A 21,801-nucleotide genomic window follows, 5' to 3' on the forward strand; every position below is an offset into this window, starting at 1 on the left:
GTTAAACAACCCTAAGTGTACATCTTGTGCCTCATGAATAATCACCAATGTGAAATTGGATGCAGTCTCACACAATCATGTTAAGATGCTCCCAAGAGATTTCAGTGAAAATGATAATATAAAAAACAAAATCCTAGTTTCAGCCAAAGTTTCAAACATTTGAGCTATTAATCCATGGCACAATGCACAGATAAGCCTTTGAAGTACCACACTTTGTTAAAGTTTCATGTCTGTTAACAGAAAGGCAAAGAAAAAATAAGGCCAACAAATAACAACAAAAACAACATAATATTGCACAGTGGCAGACTGTTTGCTAAAGGTTTTCTACTTAAACTTCCAGCTGCCACAATGAAAAATAACAATGAGGAAAAACACATAGCAAATGAGTCAGGATTCAGTTAGACTTTCCTGTCTTGGAAATAGCTTTGATTATATTTATATATAGAGATAGAGATATAGATATTGTATATATACACAGTACATTATTTATGTGGAAAAAACACTAGCAGTAAATGACCTCACCATGCTAATAGAATATCCTTGTAAAACCTCTCAAACACAACATGAACCTACATACATGTAGAGAGAATTACGCTAAAGTCAATTGAAATACTACCTTTGCTTCAAATATGCTATTCATAAAGAAATCGGGATTTTAACTTTGATTACAACTAACCCCAGACATGAGTAGAGGAAAACAAATCACCTTAACAATGGAATGAAGAGAAATAATGAATACTGTTGAATGTCCGGATATGCCAGTAGACACAGAAACCATACATAGTTTAAACGCAAAGATCAGAGTGAAATGAAACACATGAACTTATTGGTTAGCTTGTTTAGGGTGGTTTTAGTTTCCTTCTCTGTCCCCAATCCTTGTGTCTTACAGTATGTAATGTCTTTGAGCTTACTGGAGCATTGCTGATAGATTCCGGGCCCCTGGCTCACTGGGAGCCAAGCTACTCTGAAGGGGTCACCTTCTTGGGTTTACCCCGCCTAGTGGCAGGCGGGTTGGGGTGTCTGTTCAGTGTGGGGCTCCCCCTGTCTGTGGAGGCCAGGGTCTGAGTGGGGGTCTGTGTTGGGGTGGAGGCATGAGTGAGGGTAGATGTTGAGTTTTGGGTGGTGCTGGGGGGAGTCTTTGTTTGAACGGCAGCTGCCTCAGGAGGGCGCTCTTTGGGCTTGCGGCCTCTCTTCTTGCCGGCAGTGGCTCCGTTCTTCACCTCCATATTGATTCCATTGCTCTCTGGAGTTTTGGCCTTATTTGTGATGACCATGTGACTTGCAGCCCGGAACCAGTTCTGAGAGGCAGAACAGGGACAATGGAGAGGGAGAGAAGAAAGGGCACAGGCAACAAGGTGAAAAAAGAACAAAGGCAGAGGTTAGTAGGTGTATATGGAATAGACTGAGTTGTGGGTGGGTCAAGTGCACACATACCGTACTAGAAAATATACTTACTGGTTTTGGATTTACACTTACCAGTGTACAGTATGTAAGTGAAAGTGTTCCTGACCCACCTGTGAGTGTGTCTTGCTGATGTGATACTTGACACCACTCTCTGAGCTGAACTCCTTCTGGCAGATCAAACAGGTGTACTTTCCCACATCGCCCCCTCCCTGCAGCATGCAGAAACACACCCAGGTGATGCCAACACAACAAAGACGAGAGGGCATCAAAACACACTGCTCTGATGTCATGTCCCATGATTCTAGATCCTTTCCATAAGCCGACACAGTATCTGTTCATCCTGGTGATGTGGTGACTGTTGTATGCCCTCTAATAAGTTAAGCAGTGCATCTCCAGTATTGCTCTTAGCCAAAAAGCATTTTCCAATCTGTACAGGATAAAGGGGTGGGAGCTTCGGTAGAACAGGACAGCGACATCAGTGGGATCAGTCAGGTGAAGCCTGCATGTCGTGGTGAACCATACCTTGTTACAGTTTGCTAAGTGGGCTTTCAGTCCAGACACACTGGAGTAGACAGCTTCACAGCTCTAAAACGGAGAGGAACAAGAACTTAGCCACTACTGTACTATCCTCATTCTCAATGTTCTCATTAGTATGATTCATTGCACTCTGAACTCTGTGGCGGTGTGTGTGTGTGTGTGTGTTTAACATCAAATGCATAGTTACAATCCAACCAGTTGGTTGGAGGTCTTACTCCGTTGGTGCAGCATATGAAGCCTTTCTCCTTGACCTCATTCTTCCAATCCTCCAGCAGCTTGGGACTGAAGTTGGGAAGGCCGGGACGTGTGTAGTTCAGCTGGATGGAGAGGGGAAATATATATAAATGTACATATGTGTGAGTGCATGTGGGTGTATTTGTGTTACTTTGTGTTTGCATGCCATATGTTTACCCTAGTCATGTCATGATGTTGAGAAGTTTTCTCTGATGTGGTTTATGGTGTGTAAATAAATAAGACTGTGTGTGTGTGTGTGTGTGCATTCGTGTGTGTTTGTCATTCTCCTGATAAAATCCAACCTCTCTTTGATGTCAAGGACCAGGTGGTGTTGGGATATTTGTTTTAATATTTGTGTGTGTGTGTGTGTTTGTGTGTTATTCACCTTTATGTCTACTGAGAGGTTGCCTTTGATGTGTGTGTGTGCGCGTGCACATGTGTGTGTGTTTGGTCTCTGTCGGAGCTTACCCTCTTGCTGTCTGGTACCAGGTCATCTTTGATGCGACGCTTGGTTCCCCAGTCCTTGGCCAGCTCGTCCTCTGCTATCTCCTGGAGGTGGAACACTGCTACCTGGGCAGACCGCCGGCGCACCCTGCCACTGGGGGTCCGCTCAAAGTCCTCCCCCAGACCCTCACCTTCCCTTTCTCTTCCCCTCTCCCTCTCCCTGACCTCCCTGTCTCGCTCCTTCCCTTGCCCAGCAGGCCTCTGTGGCCATTCCTCCCTCCTCTCCGTCTGGCTCGGCTCTCTTCTTCCCACCAGCGGAGCCTCCTCTGGGCTTACCTGGAGGACAGGGAGAGCACACTGGTCAGGGGCCTGGAGGAGAAGCTATCCAGCCAGTCCCAGCCTGAACGCTGTGGGCTTCTTACCCTGTCTCTGCCCGTGCTGTTGGAGGTGGCGTTGTTATTGGTGGTGGGCGTGGCCGTGGGAGGGGTGGTGGCTGTGGTTGGAGGGTGTTCGTTGCGGAGATGGTAGTCCTTGCCTGCCTTGGAGCGGTAGGTCTTGCCACAGTGCTGACACAGGAACACAGGCTTGTCCTCCTCAGACAGCTCCCTGCCACAGCGCTTCTGGTGGTACTGGTAGCCCATCAGACTGGAGAAGTGGGCCGAGCAACCCTGTGTGTGTGTGTGTGTGTGTGTGTGGTGGGGGGATAACATGGAAAATAAGGAGACACGTTCAATTGGAAATCAGGTTAGTGGAACACAGCAAAATCTGATGGAAAACGATCTTTGTATTTTGTGTGGTTGAGAGATATCGAGGAGACGAAAATGGTGAGTATGAAGTATGATGAAGTGTCTTTCTGAGAGTCTGATTTCAGCCTCTCTCTTCTCCTCGCTATCATTTTTTTGCACTAGAGCGTGAGTAACTGGAAACAGAGTGTTGATGTGGGCTTGGGCATCATGACAAGAGAGAGGGAAATGAAAGTAAGGAGAGAAAAAGAGAAAGTGTAAGAGACATGAAGAGAGGGACAGAATGGTTTAGTGGATGAGATGCGGTGGGGATGGAAAGACAGGAGACATAAGGTAGAGAGAGGAGGAGGGGGGGGATAATTGGCAAGACTGGCTGGCAGAGAGAAAGATAAACAAATCAAGTAAAAAAACGAAACTAAAAATACTGTAGATAAAAGGTAAAGAGGGGGGGCAGTGGGGAATGGGATAAAAAGAGAAAGAGAAGTTACAGTAAAGAGAGAGATTAAAAAGAGGAGAGAGAAAGGGGAGAGAGAGAGGAGAAAAGACAGAAAAGGAGGAGAGTACATACCTCACTAGGACACTTGATTCGACCCATCTGTTTGAGCACTCTGCGCAGCCTCTCTCTCTCCTCCTGCTCGTCCCCCGTCTGGCCTTCACTCCCCGAGGGCTGAGGGGGAACAAACACAGCGTTGCACCAGTGTGTCCCCACAAAATACCTCCCCCTCCCTACTAAAGACCCAGCTCCCAAAAATGTGTTTCCCATCTATGATGCACACAACGTGCCAGAATCATTAAATGGTTTCATGGTGAGGCTCTTACTCAAGGCATGTTTATGACAACTGTCAAACTAATGTTTTCACTGAGGCATTTACCAGCGCCAAACACCAACTCTGATCAGAATAACAGCTGACAGGGTTGCCAGGGGGAACACAGGGGAGGAGGGAGGTACAGAGAAAAGGGTGATCCCTGGCTGGATCTCAATATGCTCTGCTGGCCTCCTCTCCTGGTATGTTTGCATATCAGTGCAGACAGCAGAAAGGAGACGGGGAGGAAAGCACTCCAGATCATTGAGATGCAGCGGTAGTGTGCGAGGAAGAGATGAGATAGCAGCCCAGAGGACCCTCTCTACCCAAAGTAAATCATGTCACGCTCAGACCCGCAGGCAACAGAACAGACACTTCCAGCAGCCTTTCATTTAGCTAGGCAGGAAAAAAAACACAAACATGTATTTTTAAATCTTTATCAGCAATAGAGAGCGCATAAGGAGGGGAATAAAGTGGAGAAAGAGTAAACCAGATATAGTGCCAGAGATAAATAGGAGAGAGAGAGAGATAAAAGGAGGGAGAGACCGTTGGGGCAGAGAGAGAATATGTACGAGACTGAAAGAGTGAGAGAAAGAGACATGGGAGAGATGCACACGGGGAGAATGATTAAAGGAAAGAGCGATGGAAAGGGACAGAGGTTGGGGTAGTGAGAGATAGAAGAGAGGAGTATCATAGAAGAGTCGGTGGCAGCAAGGTCAAACCCAGCAGGTGACCTCTGTCCTTCATCGTCATCCTGCTGAGGTTTCCCACACTGCACTGAGGCTCGACCATGTGACTAGAGGACACACTGGGCACAGATTAGCAGCAACAACACCTCTGAGTACGGTGGTTAAAGGACAACCAGCCTTGATTAAACTTTGTTTCCCAAAATGAAGGAAGATTTTCTGAGGTCTAGACTTTCAAATGGCTGGCAAGAAAGTTTATTTTAATCCCAAAACAGTTTAATCCAGCAGTTCTGGGTGGGTTAGTATTCATAAAGGGTTGGTGACTATGGTTCTAGAACGCACACTGTTGTGTATCCTCTACTGCAAGCCAGCAGAGCAGCCAGTAAGGTCATAGGACAATAAGCCCATAGGACAATAAGCCCAGACTGAAGAAAAATGAGATATCTCCAACAGCTTTTTCACCTCTACATACAACATAAATCATCTCCATAACGGTATCTGCTACTGTTTGATAGTACACACACACACACACACACACACACTCTCAAGCACACACATCCACACACTCTCACGCATGAACACGCACACAATACGAGTTTGGTCCACGCAAGTCCATTAATCTTTCATGATACTTTTGAAACAGCCAATGGTGAATAATTCAACCATCTTCATTAGAGAAGCATCAAGCTAATGCAGGAGAGGCATGTTAATATCCTAATGAAGCTCCTTACTGCAGATTATACACAGCTTCCAATAGAAGAGGAGAACGCCCTCGACAAGCATATCAATCACGTGTTCATCTGTGCCAAAGAGCATCACCCTGGAGAGGATGGCTGAAGAAGCCTCTCGTGGTGCTTCTGTCTGCAGGACCACACAACCAGCAGCAGGCCTGCAGCTCTCTGGAGCCTTCTCTTCATGTTGGTCTGCAGACTGAGTCTGAACCCAGACAGCTCTGGTGTCTGCTGGTAGAATCCCTCTACTGGGGACTGGGTCAGTGTGTCAGTATTGAAACTGGACCCATCTGACCCACATAGACCCTGTCCTAAATCAGGCCCTGGACTAGATTTAAAAGTCAATGTTCATGGGTCAACATCAAGACCTTTCACCTGTCCACTATTGGCAGACAACTGCAGTCCGAGCTACACACAGCCAACCATGTGTGAATGTATGAGTGTGTTTACATTTGCGTGTGTGTGTGAGTACCTTGGTGCTGTGTTCAGCCATCGTGTGGTAGTTGAGACCGGCCTTGGACCTGAATTGTTTCTGGCACTGTTGGCACTTCAGGGCGTCTTGGAGCTGTAGGGGTGAAAGTTCACACAGGTCACAGAGAGGTCAGACAAAGTCTGCTTTCTGCCCTAGCTTCTCCTGATGGTGATCTTTATCTGAACATCTTCAAAACAGTGGCTACTGTCTGACAGGTACAACAATGATTGATTACAGGAGAGCATGCAGGAGTCTGAGATGCCTTCCCAGAGAGAGGCCCTCCCAGAGAGAGGCCCTCCCAGAGAGAGGCCCTACCAGAGAGAAGCCCTACCAGAGAGAGGCCCTACCAGAGAGAGGCCCTACCAGAGAGAGGCCCTCCCAGAGAGATGCCCTACCAGAGAGAGGCCCTACCAGAGAGAGGCCCTCCCAGAGAGAGGCCCTACCAGAGAGAGGCCCTCCCAGAGAGAGGCCCTCCCAGAGAGAGGCCCTACCAGAGAGAGGCTCTACCAGAGAGAGGCCCTACCAGAGAGGCTTTACCAGAGAGGCCCTACCAGAGAGAGGACCTCCCAGAGAGAAGCCCTACCAGAGAGAGGCCCTCCCAGAGAGAGGCCCTACCAGAGAGAGGCCCTCCCAGAGAGAGGCTCTACCAGAGAGAGGCCCTCCCAGAGAGGCTTTACCAGAGACAGGTTCTACCAGAGAGAGGCTCTACCAGAGAGAGGCTCTACCAGAGAGGCTTTACCAGAGAGAGGCCCTACCAGAGAGAGGCCCAGTGCTACAGTATTGATCTGGAGGAAAAGGTGTTTTTTTCTGTAAGTGACCCTGATCTAATGAGCTGGTTCTATCACTGTGTAATGTCAATGGCAGCACTGTCAATTTTATAGAGTCCTACAGACCGCTGGGCCAAGGCTCCATTAAAACCCTCTCATTTTAATAAGGAGCCTAGAAAGGCACTAACAGATCTGACCTAAGGACCAATCAGAGGAGTTTTTACTGCTGATTCACATCCACCTGGTATTGATACACTCTCCAATGACCCATTGACTCATCTCCTCTCCTCCGTCTCCATCACACCCATACTGGGAACAATAGAACACCACACGTTCTACAAGCTGTCCTCCACACCACTTTCCTTGTCTTTCAGATCAGAGCACACAAGGTACTTTAGAGGGCACCAGGGGGAAGAAGCAGCTTCAGACTATTAAAATGCAACCACAGTATTCTTTGCCCAGATTTCCAATCAATACCCTCTGTCTAAGGGTATTGATCTCTCATCTGGCAGAGTGACCGCTAGGGGTCCTCAGAGAGAGGTGTCTAGTAGCATGCCTGAGTCATTCCCGTCCCTGGAGCTGAGGTGACGGTTATCCAGAAGGCCACAACACCCGGCCAGGGGGAGGGGCTGGAGCTCATGACAACAGGTGAGAAGGAACACACCCCCTCAACACATTCAACTGGACACTCAGAATACCAGCCTGCTTTACACTGACACTGGGATGAATTTGGAAAAGTAGTGTTCAGTAGGAACAGATTTAGCGATGACAAGACCATTTGTAATACATTTGCAGAACTCCCTTTATAACATATGGTAAGTTAAGTTAAAATAGAGGCCAGGTCCATTACATTCTTCACTATTGTGTAAGTGGCACTGAATAGAAAACAGATGAACCAATCAATCAAAAATGAAACAGTGACAACATATGGAATAGGATTTAGGGTGAGTGTTAATTTATGTATGGCGGTTTAGGAAATTCAACAGAGAGTGGGAAACACTATTTCCTTTTTACTTAAATGAAATGCAGATGTGTTGAAGCTGTCACAGTGGATGATGCTACGTGGCAGTCAGCCACTGTTTACTGTACTGTAATCTGCACCCCTGAGATACCACTGTATACTGTACTGTAATCTGCACCCCTGAGGTACCACTGTATACTGTACTGTAATCTGCACCCCTGAGGTACCACTGTATACTGTACTGTAATCCTCACCCCTGAGGTACCACTGTATACTGTACTGTAATCTGCACCCCTGAGGTACCACTGTATAGTGTACTGTAATCTCCACACCTGAGGTACCACTGTATACTGTTCTGTAATCTCCACACCTGAGGTACCACTGTATAGCGTACTGTAATCTCCACACCTGAGGTACCACTGTATACTGTTCTGTAATCTCCACACCTGAGGTACCACTGTATACTGTTCTGTAATCTCCACACCTGAGGTACCACTGTATAGTGTACTGTAATCTCCACACCTGAGGTACCACTGTATTCTGTTCTGTAATCTCCACACCTGAGGTACCACTGTATAGCATACTGTAATCTCCACACCCAAGGTCCTCTCACCTTCTGGCAGATCTCCATGTGCTTCTTGAGTCCAGGCACTGTCTTCCTGGTGACAATGGAGCAGGTGGGACAGACCACCTGACCACGCTCTGAGATGGCCTGGTGCCACAGGACATCTGGGGGAGGACCTGCCAACCAATCAGTCAATTCATCAAACGGTAACATGGATGTTTAAGGCATGAGAGGGGGATGGAATCAGTCTGGCTTAATGAATCAGAAGCAAACTAGACAAGTGGTGTACCAGAGCAAACTAGACATGTGGTGTACCAGAGCAAACTAGACATGTGGTGTACCAGAGCAAACTAGACATGTGGTGTACCAGAGCAAACTAGACATGTGGTGTACCAGAGCAAACTAGACATGTGGTGTACCAGAGCAAACTAGACATGTGGTGTACCAGAGCCGAGGGGGGCGGTGTTCCTTCTGGAGGCCGAGGCTGGGGGCTTCCTCTGGGCCTCCTCACTGTGAAGACCTCCTTCTGTCCTCTTCACACGGCCTGCCTTTAGCTTCTCCTCCACCTTGGTCATACCTGAGAGAGAGAGAGAGAGAGAGAGAGAGAGAGAGAGAGAGAGAGAGAGAGAGAGAGAGAGGGTTTTAAATGTACTGTAGCCATGTACAGTTAATTTAGTAAAGCACGAGAGAATCAACAGGAAAGAGAGTTCAAACATCTGTATCAGTGTCATCTTGTGCTTTGTGAATGTGTACAATGTCAGTCATTTAGCTGAGAGTGTGAATGAGCTAAATGTACGTCCTAGTAGTGTTTGTGTGTGTATCTGTGTGTGCGTGTGTTTGTGTGTGTGGTGCTACAGTATGTCTGGTGTGTGATGTTGAGTGTGAGTCACTGACACTTTAGCAGGATATGAAACACCTTTGTATTGCCCAATTAACAGGCCACTACCATCTGTAACACCTGCACAGGGGGATTGATAAACAGTCACACAATATGCCTAATGGTACCCATTGCAGTGTTGAAATAGTTCCCCCTACTTCTCCTATGAGTGCATTTGTCCCCCTCCAGACGATTAGATGAATCATCAAAGGGAGCTTAATGTAGCCTACTGTAATGAGTCAATATAAATGAGGCATAATCAAAGTGTCTAACAGCAACTGTGTCAAAACACGGATGAGACTAAATGGAAAAGAAACCTTTTAATCCAAATGTTCCTGAGATGGAAGGCTGCTCTCCAGTGAACTTCTTGGGGGTTTTTTGCTTCCGTCCTGGCTCAAGAGGAATACACAGATCAAGACATGGTCAAACACACATCAACTCGTTCCTAACAGTGCTCCATAGTAGCCTAACCCTAACTTTGTCACACAATGTTGTATACCTATGCTTGTGTGTAGTAATGTGTCACCCTCCAGGTGTGGAAATCTTACTGTGTCTCATCCTCTCAGGGTCCTCGTCAGTGAAGGGGGGGGGCAGGCTGCCCCCCTCGCTCTCGCTGCCCCCGGGGGTGACGGGGGAGGAGTCAGAAGACGACAGCCTCTGCTGCGTCTGGTACTGCAGTGCAGCCTGCTGGGAGTGTGAGGTGTGCGAGGTTTGAGAGGTGTGTGAGGTGTGACAGGTATGAGAGGTGTGTGTGCTGTGTGAGGGGTGTGAGGTGTGCGAGGTGTGTGAGGGGTGTGTGTGCTGTTTCCTCTCCGCTCTCTGGGGGGCCACCTCCCCGTTCTGCGAGGGAGAGGACATTTCGTGGGTCTTCTTCACTTTGAAGAACACTGGCGAGGGCGGGCTGTTCTCCAAAGGCCTGGAGAGGAAGACAGCGACAAGATGAAGAATTGAACTGTGAGATGGGATGAGAGAGATGTAACAGCTGTCTGGAGGTGACGGGAGGCTGGCTGCAGGTCACCTTTTCTTGGGGGTGGGCTTGATGGGACTCTTCTGCAGTTTGGACTCTGACTTGGTTTCTGTGGTGACTCTCTCTGGGTGGTTCCACAGCTTGTGCTTCTGCAGGCGGACCTTGGTGGCAAACACAGCCTCGCAGTAGGGACAGCTGTGACTCAGCTTCTCTGCTAGGGGGGCCTGGCACAGGGGATGCAGGGGAGAGACAAAGGGAAATGAGCAGGGGATGGGATTCCTCTGGATAAAGGAGGGAGGGAAGGAGAGGGGGGTTGGGTGAGGAGTGGGCTGGAGGTCGCGGTGGGTTGAGGGGAGGGCCATGTCATACCCCCTGGCAGCGCTGGTAGTGGTACTTGAGGCCGTAGATGCTGGGGAACTCTAACCAGCAGCCTGAGCTCGGGCACTTTACCCTGGAACGCCTCTTAAACTCCTCCTTCCACTGAACCATCATGTGGGACTGCACAGGTGAGAGAGAGAGAGAGAGAGAGAGAGAGAGAGAGAGAGAGAGAGAGAGAGAGAGAGAGAGAGAGAGAGAGAGAGAGAGACAGAGACAGAGACAGAGGGTGAGAGAGAAACAGAAAGAGAAGCAGAGACAGAGAATAGAGGGAGAGGGAACATGTTGCAGTAAACACACTGGAAAACACAACACACGTTGCAATAGACAAAACAGACTGTTGGACTGGTGCAGATCCATGATACTGTGTATGTGCAGCACACATTCAAACAGGACCGGGCCAACACCCACACACTTCAGAGAGTGATCAGGTACTCACTGGGATGCTCCTGAGCTCCTGCACTTCTGCTCGAGGACGCCCTTTCTTCTTCCCCTCCACCCGCTCACCACACAGAGGGCCTGGCAGAGAGACAAGACAGAGCAGAGGTGATTTAGAATACAGTATATATGTCATTCCTTTTTTATTTATCACTGTACCCCTGTGCTGAATACTTCACTTCTCATCTGACGTGATTTGGAATGTCTGACATAGTTGTTGTGATCTTAACAACAGAACAACGCTGACACATTGTTAAAAAACAAAGCAGTGCAGGCCCAGTTGTGGTGGCAAGTTAAATAGGGCTCAGCTGTGTGTGTGAGTATGTGTTTGTGCCAGAGAGAAGCAGTGTGGGTAAAGGCCATTCCCCGAGCAGAATAAATCACCTATAAATCACCACTGCCTACGAACCTCTGACACAGCGCAGAGAGGACACCCTGCCATAGCTGTGGAATCTCCCTTTATCTCTCCCCCTCTCTCTCACTCTCACACGCTCTCCCTGATTCACACCCCCTCTCTCTACCCCTCTCCCTTTCACTTTGTCACTTTTTTTTTCTTCCCTCTCACCAAGTCCCTCTCCTTTAGCACATTATCTCTCTCTCACTTGCTCTTCTATTCCCTGCTATTTCTCTCTCCCAACTCCCTCTCGCTCTCTCACATCCCACTTGCGCTCTTGTTCCCCCACTCCCTGAGTGAGGAGGACAGGCTGCCTCATTATTGCTCCCTTCTCTGCTACAATTAGATCTGTGCTTCAGTGTCCCTCCACCCCACTGTTCTGTGCTGCCACATCACTGCTGCTACGCTGCCCCCCTACCCAGAGAGAGAGGGAGGGCTGGGGGAGGGTACAGAGGCAAGGGGGCGCTAAGAGGACAGGCGGAAGGAGGGGAAAAGAGGGGGCGAAGAGGAGAGCGCTCCAAACTAAACAGCAGTGCGAACTACAGCTGCTTTCCATCCTCAACCATGACCCCGCCCCTCCCGGTCGCCGTGCGCTATAGCTTCCTGCCCTTCGTTACAGTAATGTGACAGGGCTGGCCGGGCCACAGCAACATGGTGGAGAACAGGGGCTGCTGCTGGTTGCATCCAGCCAGTCGCGTCCGAGCCACAGAGGAAACAGACAGCATTCTCCAACTCATGTCTGACTCGATGTGATGTTCCAGCAACATGACCTGCGTATGTGTCTCTGTCAGCGTGGTGACACCCCCACCTCCAGTGCTGTACTACCTGTCAGAGGGACACAGCACAGGGCTGCAGGCTGGTGGAAACCAGCTCCTGTCTACATCAGGGCCTGCCTGCCTCTGACGGGGGGGATTATGGAAAGGTTAGAGGATTTCTATCATAAATGAATTGACTTTATGTAATCATTATTCATATGAAAACAGCTCATGTTAGCTAAAGGATTTCCTTCAGCTCTGAACATCTCTCTCTCTCATCAGACATGTCTACTAAGGCTGTGTGTGTGTGTGTGTGTGTTCTCAAACACTGCTTAGGGATTACACATCATCTTTAGCTTTCCTTTATGATAATAAACTTGAAGATGAATGGGAAACCAAAAGGTAATCATAAAAAGGTTTAGGAAAGACAAGCATACACACATGCTCATGAATAAACTACATACACACACACACACACACAGATACACAAACACTACATTAGGATAATGTAATGGGGATACCTTTGCTAACATTCTTTGGGCATAACTTAGCATACAAATATAAAATAGCACACAGACACAATCACTTTGCTAACAGTTAATTGTGGGAGGAGAAGGCTGAGTCTGTAGGGTAGCATGTAATATTCTCAATGCAAATGAGCATTTCTCTATTAAATGTCTGGGTAGCAGCTGGAGAGGTGATTCAGTCAGACGGTGCAGCTCTTGTGCTGAGGAGGAAATTGAGCGTGCATTTTAATTCCTGTCTCAGAAAATAAAGGTCTCTTAAAAAAGGCATAATTAATGAATTCCGCTCTTGGGGAAGATATGTTCCTGTTGCTATGGGAATAAGATCCACTTGTCTTAGCTACCACTGTTGGGCCTCTTTTCAGTACACAAACAGCCAAAACACACACAAACACACAGGCATACAGTGCACTCATGCGATATTGTTCATCCACACTCAACATCTTTTTTCATCACTATTGATTAAAGTTTCTCAGGTCAAAAAAGAAGAGAGGAGAGTAGATGAGATGAGGGATAAAGAGAAGTGATGAAGTATAACAGAATACAATTAAAAAGGAAAAGAGAACGAACAAAACAAAATACAAGAAAAGAGAAAGTGAAGAAATGAGCAGAGAAGGCAGGGCCCAGGAGTGCTGGCAGCTGCTTAATGATCTCAAATAACCCCTGAGCTTGCCTAGCTACGCCTGTGACTGTCTCCCTTACACACACACACACACACACATGCACACACCCAAACACACAGACACACGCGGTAGCAGAGAACAGTCATTTGTTTTCCTCCTAACACACAGGAGCCTTTGTCTCCTTCTGTAAGGTTTGAAAAACCGACCGATAGTATAGCTCTGTGTCAATGCAACGGTCTTTGAGTTCGACACCTCAGAACCACAGACTCCAAACACATCTACTGTAAATTAATACCATGTTAATACAACCACTCCTAGAGCAGCAGCGTTTCAGCATGAGTCTGTTGAAGCGGATCACAGTCTTGGAGTGTCTGCAACAGCTGGACCCAAACAGTTGCCTATTTTTTCCTCCCCTGTTTGGCTGGGCACCATTTTCCTGACTCCCCTCCCCTCCTGGTTCTCCCTCTCTCTACAGGCTCTGACAACCCTTTTTCACCCGTCTACTTTATTTGACTGTTTTCCGACTGTAAACTGTTCTCTCAGACATATTTTCTCTCTATCTCTCTCTTCCTTTTTTACCTCTTTCTCAAATTGTATCTCCCTCCTCTGCCGGTTCATCTTCTCTCTCTCTCTCTCTCTCTCTCTCTCTCTCTCTATATATATATATATATATATATATCCCCTTTCTCTCTCTCTCTCTCTCTCTCTCTCTGTCTCTCTCTCTCTCTCTCTCTCTCTCTCTCTCTCTGTCTCTCAGACACACACACACACAAAGGCACACACATTTGTCTCTCTGCATATGTCTTCATAATCCCTTCTCCCTCCCATTTCTCCCACTCCTGCCAGACTCCAGACAAGAGCTGTAGGAAGCAGACAGGAGGAACATCTTTAAACCCTGCTGCTCTCTCACACACACACACAAGCACACAAACACTCCAGGTAACCCAGACACATTCGTTTTCCTTTTCTCTCTGTATCACTCACACCCATTCATACACACACTCACACACACAAAAGAGATTTACTTCTGCATTCAAAAGCACAACATGCACAACAGGACTTTCCCTATGAGCCCAGAAACCCTACACAGCTCGATGGTGGGGGTATCAGTTTACCAGCCAGGCTAAACCGCAATTAAAACAGCAGAATCAACAGAAAACCCAACACACATTTCTGCTGCATTATCTGGAGACTAACACAGTCCTGCATTCTAGGCCTTGCATTGATTCCAGAACATACAGTATATCAGTGTCTCGAGCACCACTTGCACACATGTCTGCTCTGGAGCATATCAGCCCAATTGGCCCAAAGCCAAGCTGTTTGCTGTCATCCAATCATAGTACTGCATCTCTGGCAGACTGTTCACATGTGACAGGATCCCTCACTCACTAGTCATTGCTACCAAAAAACACATGGAACCTTTAAAGTCATGTCTTACTGTGAATCGTATCTCGGAATATGGACTGCCATACTGCATTTGTGCAAAAGAAAGCTACAGTTTGCATGCAGACACACACACACACACACCTCTGAGAATAAGACACGGGGCGCTAGCTCCAACTGTGCAGTGTCCTCCTTAGTGACAGTGACTCACAAACACAGTCCACTTTCCCCTCCTCCACGTCCACCCCCCAACCTCCACATCACAAATCTAGGCTGCCAACTAAAGGTGTGACAGGATGACAAAAGGCTTCCATAGCCACACGCCAGCAGCAGAGAAACTCACAACAATTCAATTTCAACCCAAAACAAACATTACCAATCTCTAACTCTTATTGATCGTAGCCCTGTATCCTCACCACAGAAGGGCTTCAGAGACCCAGGACATAAACACCACGATGACTGCCTTGGAGGGACAGGGGTGATCGAGAGAGACAGAGAGAACGAGAGAGACAATGTTGGCCCTCTGAATCAGTGCTGCTGCTCACAAGGTCTCTATGTACTGAGGGAGAAGGAGGACAGGGAGAGAGGGGAAGAGGGAGAGAGGAAGATAGAGGGAGGAAGAGAGACAGAGGGTGACAAAGAGGACAGAGAGAGGGAGAAAGAGATAGGTGGGTTACAGTGTAGAGGGGAAAGAGGGTGATGCTGCAGAACCGAGGGGGGATTGACAGAGTGAAGGAGGAGGGAAGTGAGTGACAGTGTGCTTGAGAGTGAGCTGAGACACGGCTGTGATAGAGAGAGAGAGAGAGAGAGAGAGAGAGAGAGAGAGAGAGAGAGAGAGAGAGAGAGAGAGAGAGAGAGAGAGAGAGAGAGAGATGTTGAAACAAAGATGCAGGGTCAGCAGATGGAGTCTAGTTGGTGAGTCTGAGAGGAGGGTCCACACTGCCTGTAGCCTGATATCTGAGACCTGCAGGTGCATACACACACACACACACACACACACACACACACATGCATGCATGCACACACATGCATGCATACACCCGTGCACAAAAACACAAATGCGTACGCACACCTATATCACATATAAAACAAGTGCTCACGTTCAAACGCAAACATTCACACAGGCCTGCCCAAACAAACACCCAGAGAGCCCTTTCCTGTATCCAGTCCTCTGCATGCTGACACAGACAGGGCCTGCCACATCCCTGGTCCAACCCTTCCACTAGGCAGGGAGCGCCAGACGGCCAGGCTGTCTTCCTGGGACACTGTGGAGTACTGCACCATTTTACATAGAGCACTCAGCAAATCAACAAAGGTCCCAGCCAAACACTTTATACCCTGCTTTATTACCACAGTGCAAGATGGTGGGAGGGCTGTGTGGGTGGACCTGTATTGGTACATCTTTTTAGAAACGACATGCCCAGAAATATTAAACAAGCTCCTGGAAATGGAAATGTAGCTCTGGTGTTAGTATTATTTTAAGAGGCTGAAACCCTTCCATTACCAAACAAACAAATGTATAGGGCATATGCACACACACACACTCCCTCACACACACTTACACACACATGCTGATTGACCACAGCCATTCCTAGTAGCTCTCAAGCCTGGCAGTGAGACAGCTTAACCACACCACTGTACAGTAAGAAGCCATGCTGCTCTAGTTGTAGCAGGAAGCCCATTCCCAGGCTCTGTTTACACGCAGAAGTAAGAAAGATACAACTGGGACAACAATGGAGTCCATGGAAAGCCCCCCTCTGTTTTCTACTAAGTGCTGTCTGATGATAACATGATCCTCCACATCGCAGGAGGGAGAGAGCAGTCACAGGAGTGGAGAGAGCAGTCCCAGGAGGGAGAGAGCAGTCCCAGGAGGGAGAGCACAGTCTGAGGGGACCAGCAGACACTGAGGGGGTTTCCTGCGACAGGTGAAAGGAGTGCAGCAGTGTGAAGGCTGGGTGGCAGGTTGTCCCAGCCCCCAGGTGCTGCTGGAAGGATCCAAGCTGCCTCAGACTGAGAGGCAGCAGATCACCAGGTCCAGACTGAGCTACAGCAACCTCAGGCTGGCTGGGATGAACGCTCTGTAGCATCCCCCTCATGATCACCTTCAAGTAGAACATTGCTGCTGCCTAGCTCCTTAATTATGGTACCTGTAAACACTTCGGGAAGATGAGAGGACTATCTTTGGTATATGGGGAAAGCTGATATATTCTAGGCTAGCCTGGGAGAGAAGAGCATCAGTGTGCTGCAGAGGGGAACATCAATAGAAATCCAGTTAAGTGTGTAATGAGGGTCTATGGATCCATTCATCTCCTGACACCTTCTTAACCCTTCAGCTGCACCTCCATCCTGGGGGGGGGGGGGGTTGAGCTGTGAGGGGGTGGGGGGCACAGGTTCACCTGGCACAGCCAGAGCTCTACACTCGAGAGTACAGCTTCACACACAGGTTTAAGCAAGCTACATTTAAGATACATTGAAAGCTGACTCCAGGCAGGTTACCCAGTTTAAGGGATGAGAGAGGCCAGCTATCTAACCTTGTTACTGTAAGTCTAGACAGACCCCAGGTGGCCAGTTGTAAGGTAGGATGAAGCCAGCCCTCTACCTATAAAACCCAGAATGAGCTAAACACTCAAAAACTTGTGCATAAACACAGACACACATGCACACAATGTACATACATTTATGACCACTTAAAAACCTGCACATTGAGAGAGAGAGAGAGAGAGAGAGAGAGAGAGAGAGAGAGAGAGAGAGAGAGAGAGAGAGAGAGAGAGAGAGAGAGAGAGAGAAAGAGACCTGAGCAGAGCAGAGCAGAGCTGAGCAGAGCTGAGCAGAGCAGAGCTGAGCAGAGCCAACCACTCAGTCTTATAAAAACCCTAGCCAGCTTCCAGCTGTAGGCCTGCAGCAGGACACCAACAACACAGACAGGCCACATGTGTGGATAGCACTGGCATTACTCACTCCCGTCAGCTACAGCCAAATGTGTTGTCTTCCTCCTCCTCCTCCTGACTAGTGTTTCAACCCCTCCCTCCCTCCAACTGTATTCACACTGGCTCTCAGTGCTGGGAGAAAACCAGGGCTGGAGCCCAGTAACAACTTAGCACACTAATTTGAGCCTGACTGATTTATAAGCCACTGTTTAGTGTGTAATAAAGACCAAATCTATAAAACTGTGGATTCAGAGAGTCCGACTAACTGTCAGTCAAATATTGAGTATGTCACTGTTACTATATATCCACCAAAGAATAATTTACTGTGTAGACGAACAAAGTGCATTCTACTGTACATTTAGAGATAAAAGAAATGTTTGAGTGGGCTATAGAAAAGAGTTAACCGCATGAGAAAACTCTCCCCCCACACCCACACCCTTGCAGTAAGAACTAACAAGAAGCATGAATGCACACACACACACAAATAAACACAAAGACAATGGCTATACATCTCCCACCCTACACACCAAGTTGACTATAAACTGGAACATCTAGAGCTGGAATGCGCTGGCGTACGCATCTTTTAGCAAGCAAAACAACTGGGTCATATTAAAACAGGAAAATGTTCCAAGTCTGCCTTATTTCATAAAAGAAGTCATGATGATAATTTGGTTATTGGATTGGAACAAAAATTCCACTGTGCAGTCTTCACAAACAAAGTATTGTTCTCAATCCATATGGCTTGTTTTATCACTTAAATCTATGCAAATAGTTAGCTTGGATTTCTCACTTGTGCTGTGGATGAGACATTCTACACCAAGTTCCATCATTTCCAGGATCTTAATGTAGCTGTATTGACAACAGTAGTCCTGCTGTGTATCTAGGCTCTAGACCTTGCACAGAGGATGCAGTAGAACAAGCATAGTAAAAATAACTCAGCCAAAGACAAGAACACAAACTTCCACAGTTGTAACAGATCTCTGCCTCTGTCTTTTATTGCTGTAGTTCTGCAGTTCTGTGTGGTTCTCTATGGTTTCACTGTGGTTCTGAGGTACTTACTATGTTTGTTGTTCTCCGGGCCTGCTGTGGTCCTGGCAGCCTCCTGGGCGTGGGCCTGCTTAGGAGGGCGACCCCTGGGCAACCCCCCGGTGGTTAGCTTCCCTAGTCTGGGGCCACTTGGAGTCTCCATGTCTGAGGATAGAGGGGGGGTTCAAGATTACAGATGCATAAGTGTCATTGTGCAACACTGACTCTCAATCAATGACTACACCAACTGTATCCATTGCACCACCAATCCCTGTTTCCAATGTTGTTCTAAGTCCCAGCTGGTAGAGCAGAGTGGCTCCTTATAGCCAGGATAGTTGCTTGAGGTTATACCAGTCAACGCAAACACATCATCTTGAGTTGTAATGAGGGCGTGACCTTCACCATGTCTCGTTTGAAAATCAATATGCTCAGTTACACACAAACTCTATAATCCTCCAATTACAGTGAAGGAAAGTAATTTAGTTATAATTGAGAAAGAGTAAGGGAGAGGAAGAGAGTGTGAAAGAGAAGGGGAGGGGAAGGGAGAGAACAAAAGTGAGAAAAAAAAACTAAATGTCCGTTGAGGCCATTTGCAGTATGCAAGTGACTTTCCCTCACACACTGGCCAAGTCACATGCCGGCTCCAGTCATCAAACTGCATTCTTTACAGGATGGAAAGACTCTTTACAGCAACATTCCAATGCATCTGCCACCACAGTAAGACCCCTGGGCTAAGGCTATATCCTGGGCCTCCATAACTAAGTCATGTCTGTGGCATGGGTCTGGCCATCACTCCAGCATGGCAGCTTGGCCTAGTATGGACAGCCTAATGGATTATGGCTGACAATGGCTAATTATGCTAAGTGGGATTGATTACAAGCCCATCATGCTTTCTCTTAGCGTACATTCATGTCACTCTGCTAATTAATTACAATACCGCACAAAGGTTCTTTTATTTGAGGCCTCTCAGGATCTGTTTACATGCAATGATATGCATTGCAAATTGAGTGTTGATGGTTAGATATATAGTTTCACAGATATCATTAGTATCAAAAAGTGAAACACGTGAATATTGTCAATGATACAATTACAGTGCACAATGTGGAGCTCTCACTTAGAATGGTTTATAGATGGTTTATCCCACATACTGCAACTACAGTTGGACCACTGTGATCCGTGTGCGAGAGAGCAGAAATGTCTGACACATGCTGACAGAGCTAACTAGTGTTGTCCAGCTGTCCTGCTACTAGATGCAGGCCTTCACATTACTGTTTTTCTTCATGTATTTCATAAACCCTGTATAATCTAGACGCAACTTTTAGATATATGTTAGCAAATTATAACAGACTGAGAGTTACCTTTTTAATGGAGGTAAATACTGAGAAAGCTTCGCTATTTCAGGAATGTATCAACTACACACAAAACACCAAAGTGCATGAAAATGACAGAACACATGACTTGCTGCTCTATACAACCCGATTCAACATGCACAGTAGCCTACAACCAAAAGCGTCGCCTAACTGCTGTTCGAAATGTTTAAATTGTATAGTTATTGACTTCACTCTTACTGTTACATCCCGACTACAATTTTTGTGACGAATACGTTAGACTCGCCTTTTTGACTTCCACAAGGCCACACCTACCTTAAATATCGGGAGTCACCCTGCACGAGCGGCCGGGTGGCCTGGGTCACCCACGTGGGGGTCAGGCAGTAGGCTTCACCTCGCGCGGTAGGCGACTTTACCGATGTTACATGGCAATCACACCTGCCGTTCGTTCTGCCGTGGCGTGCGGTCAGACTGGGGATTCAAGGCAGACAGACAGTTGTCACGGCCGTTAACCACGCGCTGATCCCCGCTGTGAATCCGAGAGGAGGAAGAGGAGGGTGTGATAAAGAAGAAAATGTAATATTTTATAATCCAGGACAGTTTCACCTTATTCCAAGCCTCCAGTTGCCCCCTCTCCTGTTTTAACACGTATACCCCGAGACACTTCTTCAAGCTCAATCGTCTTGATATAGACTCAAGAAATATCAATAATAGGCAGTAAAGACAGACATGTCTCCGACTCCTTGAAGAAAATATTAGAATACAAGAAGGTTTATATAGGCAGTGAAGCAAAATGGCGACTTTAATACGAAGGAGGAGTAAAAAAAATCCTTGCGCTGGCTGGAGCTAAAGGGAGGCACAAAAATATGTTTAGTGCAGTAATTTCGACAGCTGCAAGAGAGTTGGTTAGAGTAAAAGGAAACAAACCGGTGGAAAAGGAACGGAAACCTTCAATCTCGGTCGCTTTCCGTGCCGTGTCTGGTTCCTTACCTCAGGATTATTTCGGTTTTTTTATACGGATATTATCTTCGCAGCCGTGTACAGTAATACTGTAATGTGTGTTGGGTCATGCGCGTATCCACTCCACCTTTGACAGTTGCAACTACAGTCTTGAGGCAACTTACAAACTCTCGCGTTATTATTATTTTTATCGAGCAAATATTATTAGGGTTTCTACCTAATAAACCTGATACAAAACCGTTTCATGCGGCTCATCCGACGTAACGGCGTTCGTTCATGACGAAAGGGGTTAGGCTGAAGTCCTGAAATCAACCTTACTAATAATTTAAATCTTACGGTTACATTCGGTCCATTATAATTTCGTTAATGGCAGCTTCAGGTAACTCATTTTTACAGAGCACTGCCTAATCGCTCGTGGTTGTCGCCGTGGGCATTTTGCCAGCTATCAAAAAAGCAAAACTCCTGGTATTGAGATAGGCTGCAGTATTGCTTTATTCGATAATTACTTGGGCATACTTAATGCATATAATGCTCATCATCCAACTGAATAGATGCCTTTGTGACTATATACTGAGAATTGGCCATGCATTTACTGTGCATTTCAAACACCAAGGTCAAGTATATTAAGTTTGAAAGTTACGCTGTGGAGGCTACAGTATAGCTTGCTATTAATCGATTATTATCGCCTTTCATATTATTGGTAGTATTGTTATATATATATTGGTGTTAGTAATAATATTATGATGCATATGATGATAACAACCATAACAATTGCAAAGAAAAACAAATGTGTTGCTTAAAATACTCTCCTTGGGGTTTTGTTCTTCCTTTCAGCTATAGTTAGTCACAACCACACTTCTACACTAAACACTGTCTA

At 47.0% G+C, this 21,801-nt stretch overlaps 1 protein-coding gene across 7 annotated transcripts; it reads right to left on the reverse strand.

Annotated features, from left to right (window-relative positions):
- Positions 1–222: 222 nt before the first annotated feature.
- On the reverse strand, positions 223–21,148 carry znf512b (zinc finger protein 512B). Of its 7 annotated transcripts, none has more exons than XM_047040372.1 (18): positions 20,955–21,148; positions 20,280–20,435; positions 18,670–18,801; positions 11,006–11,085; positions 10,561–10,689; positions 10,243–10,415; positions 9,773–10,140; positions 9,542–9,619; positions 8,793–8,924; positions 8,396–8,523; positions 6,055–6,147; positions 3,931–4,029; positions 3,042–3,287; positions 2,644–2,955; positions 2,157–2,258; positions 1,927–1,989; positions 1,515–1,613; positions 223–1,298 (listed from the first exon to the last, which is right to left on the reverse strand). In XM_047040372.1, exons 3-18 carry the CDS (start codon positions 18,797–18,799, stop codon positions 960–962), a joined length of 2,571 nt encoding a protein of 856 aa, XP_046896328.1. In that variant the 5' UTR covers positions 18,800–18,801; positions 20,280–20,435; positions 20,955–21,148; the 3' UTR covers positions 223–959. The 7 variants fall into 7 exon arrangements, with proteins under 7 accessions (XP_046896328.1, XP_046896326.1, XP_046896327.1 ...); XM_047040370.1 differs by having other exon boundaries at positions 20,280–20,493; XM_047040371.1 differs by having other exon boundaries at positions 20,892–21,148.
- Positions 21,149–21,801: the final 653 nt, after the last annotated feature.

This window comes from Hypomesus transpacificus, chromosome 18, assembly GCF_021917145.1.
Source record: "Hypomesus transpacificus isolate Combined female chromosome 18, fHypTra1, whole genome shotgun sequence".
Taxonomy (NCBI): domain Eukaryota; kingdom Metazoa; phylum Chordata; class Actinopteri; order Osmeriformes; family Osmeridae; genus Hypomesus; species Hypomesus transpacificus.

Coding starts and splice junctions, on each gene's coding strand:
- znf512b (XM_047040372.1), bottom strand. CDS start 18,799: ATGGAGACTCCAAGTGGCCCCAGACTAGGGAAGCTAACCACCGGGGGG. Junction 10,141..10,242: donor AAGCCCACCCCCAAGAAAAG/GTGACCTGCAGC, acceptor CTTCCTCTCCAG/GCCTTTGGAGAACAGCCCGC. Junction 2,259..2,643: donor TGGTACCAGACAGCAAGAGG/GTAAGCTCCGAC, acceptor CTCTCCATCCAG/CTGAACTACACACGTCCCGG.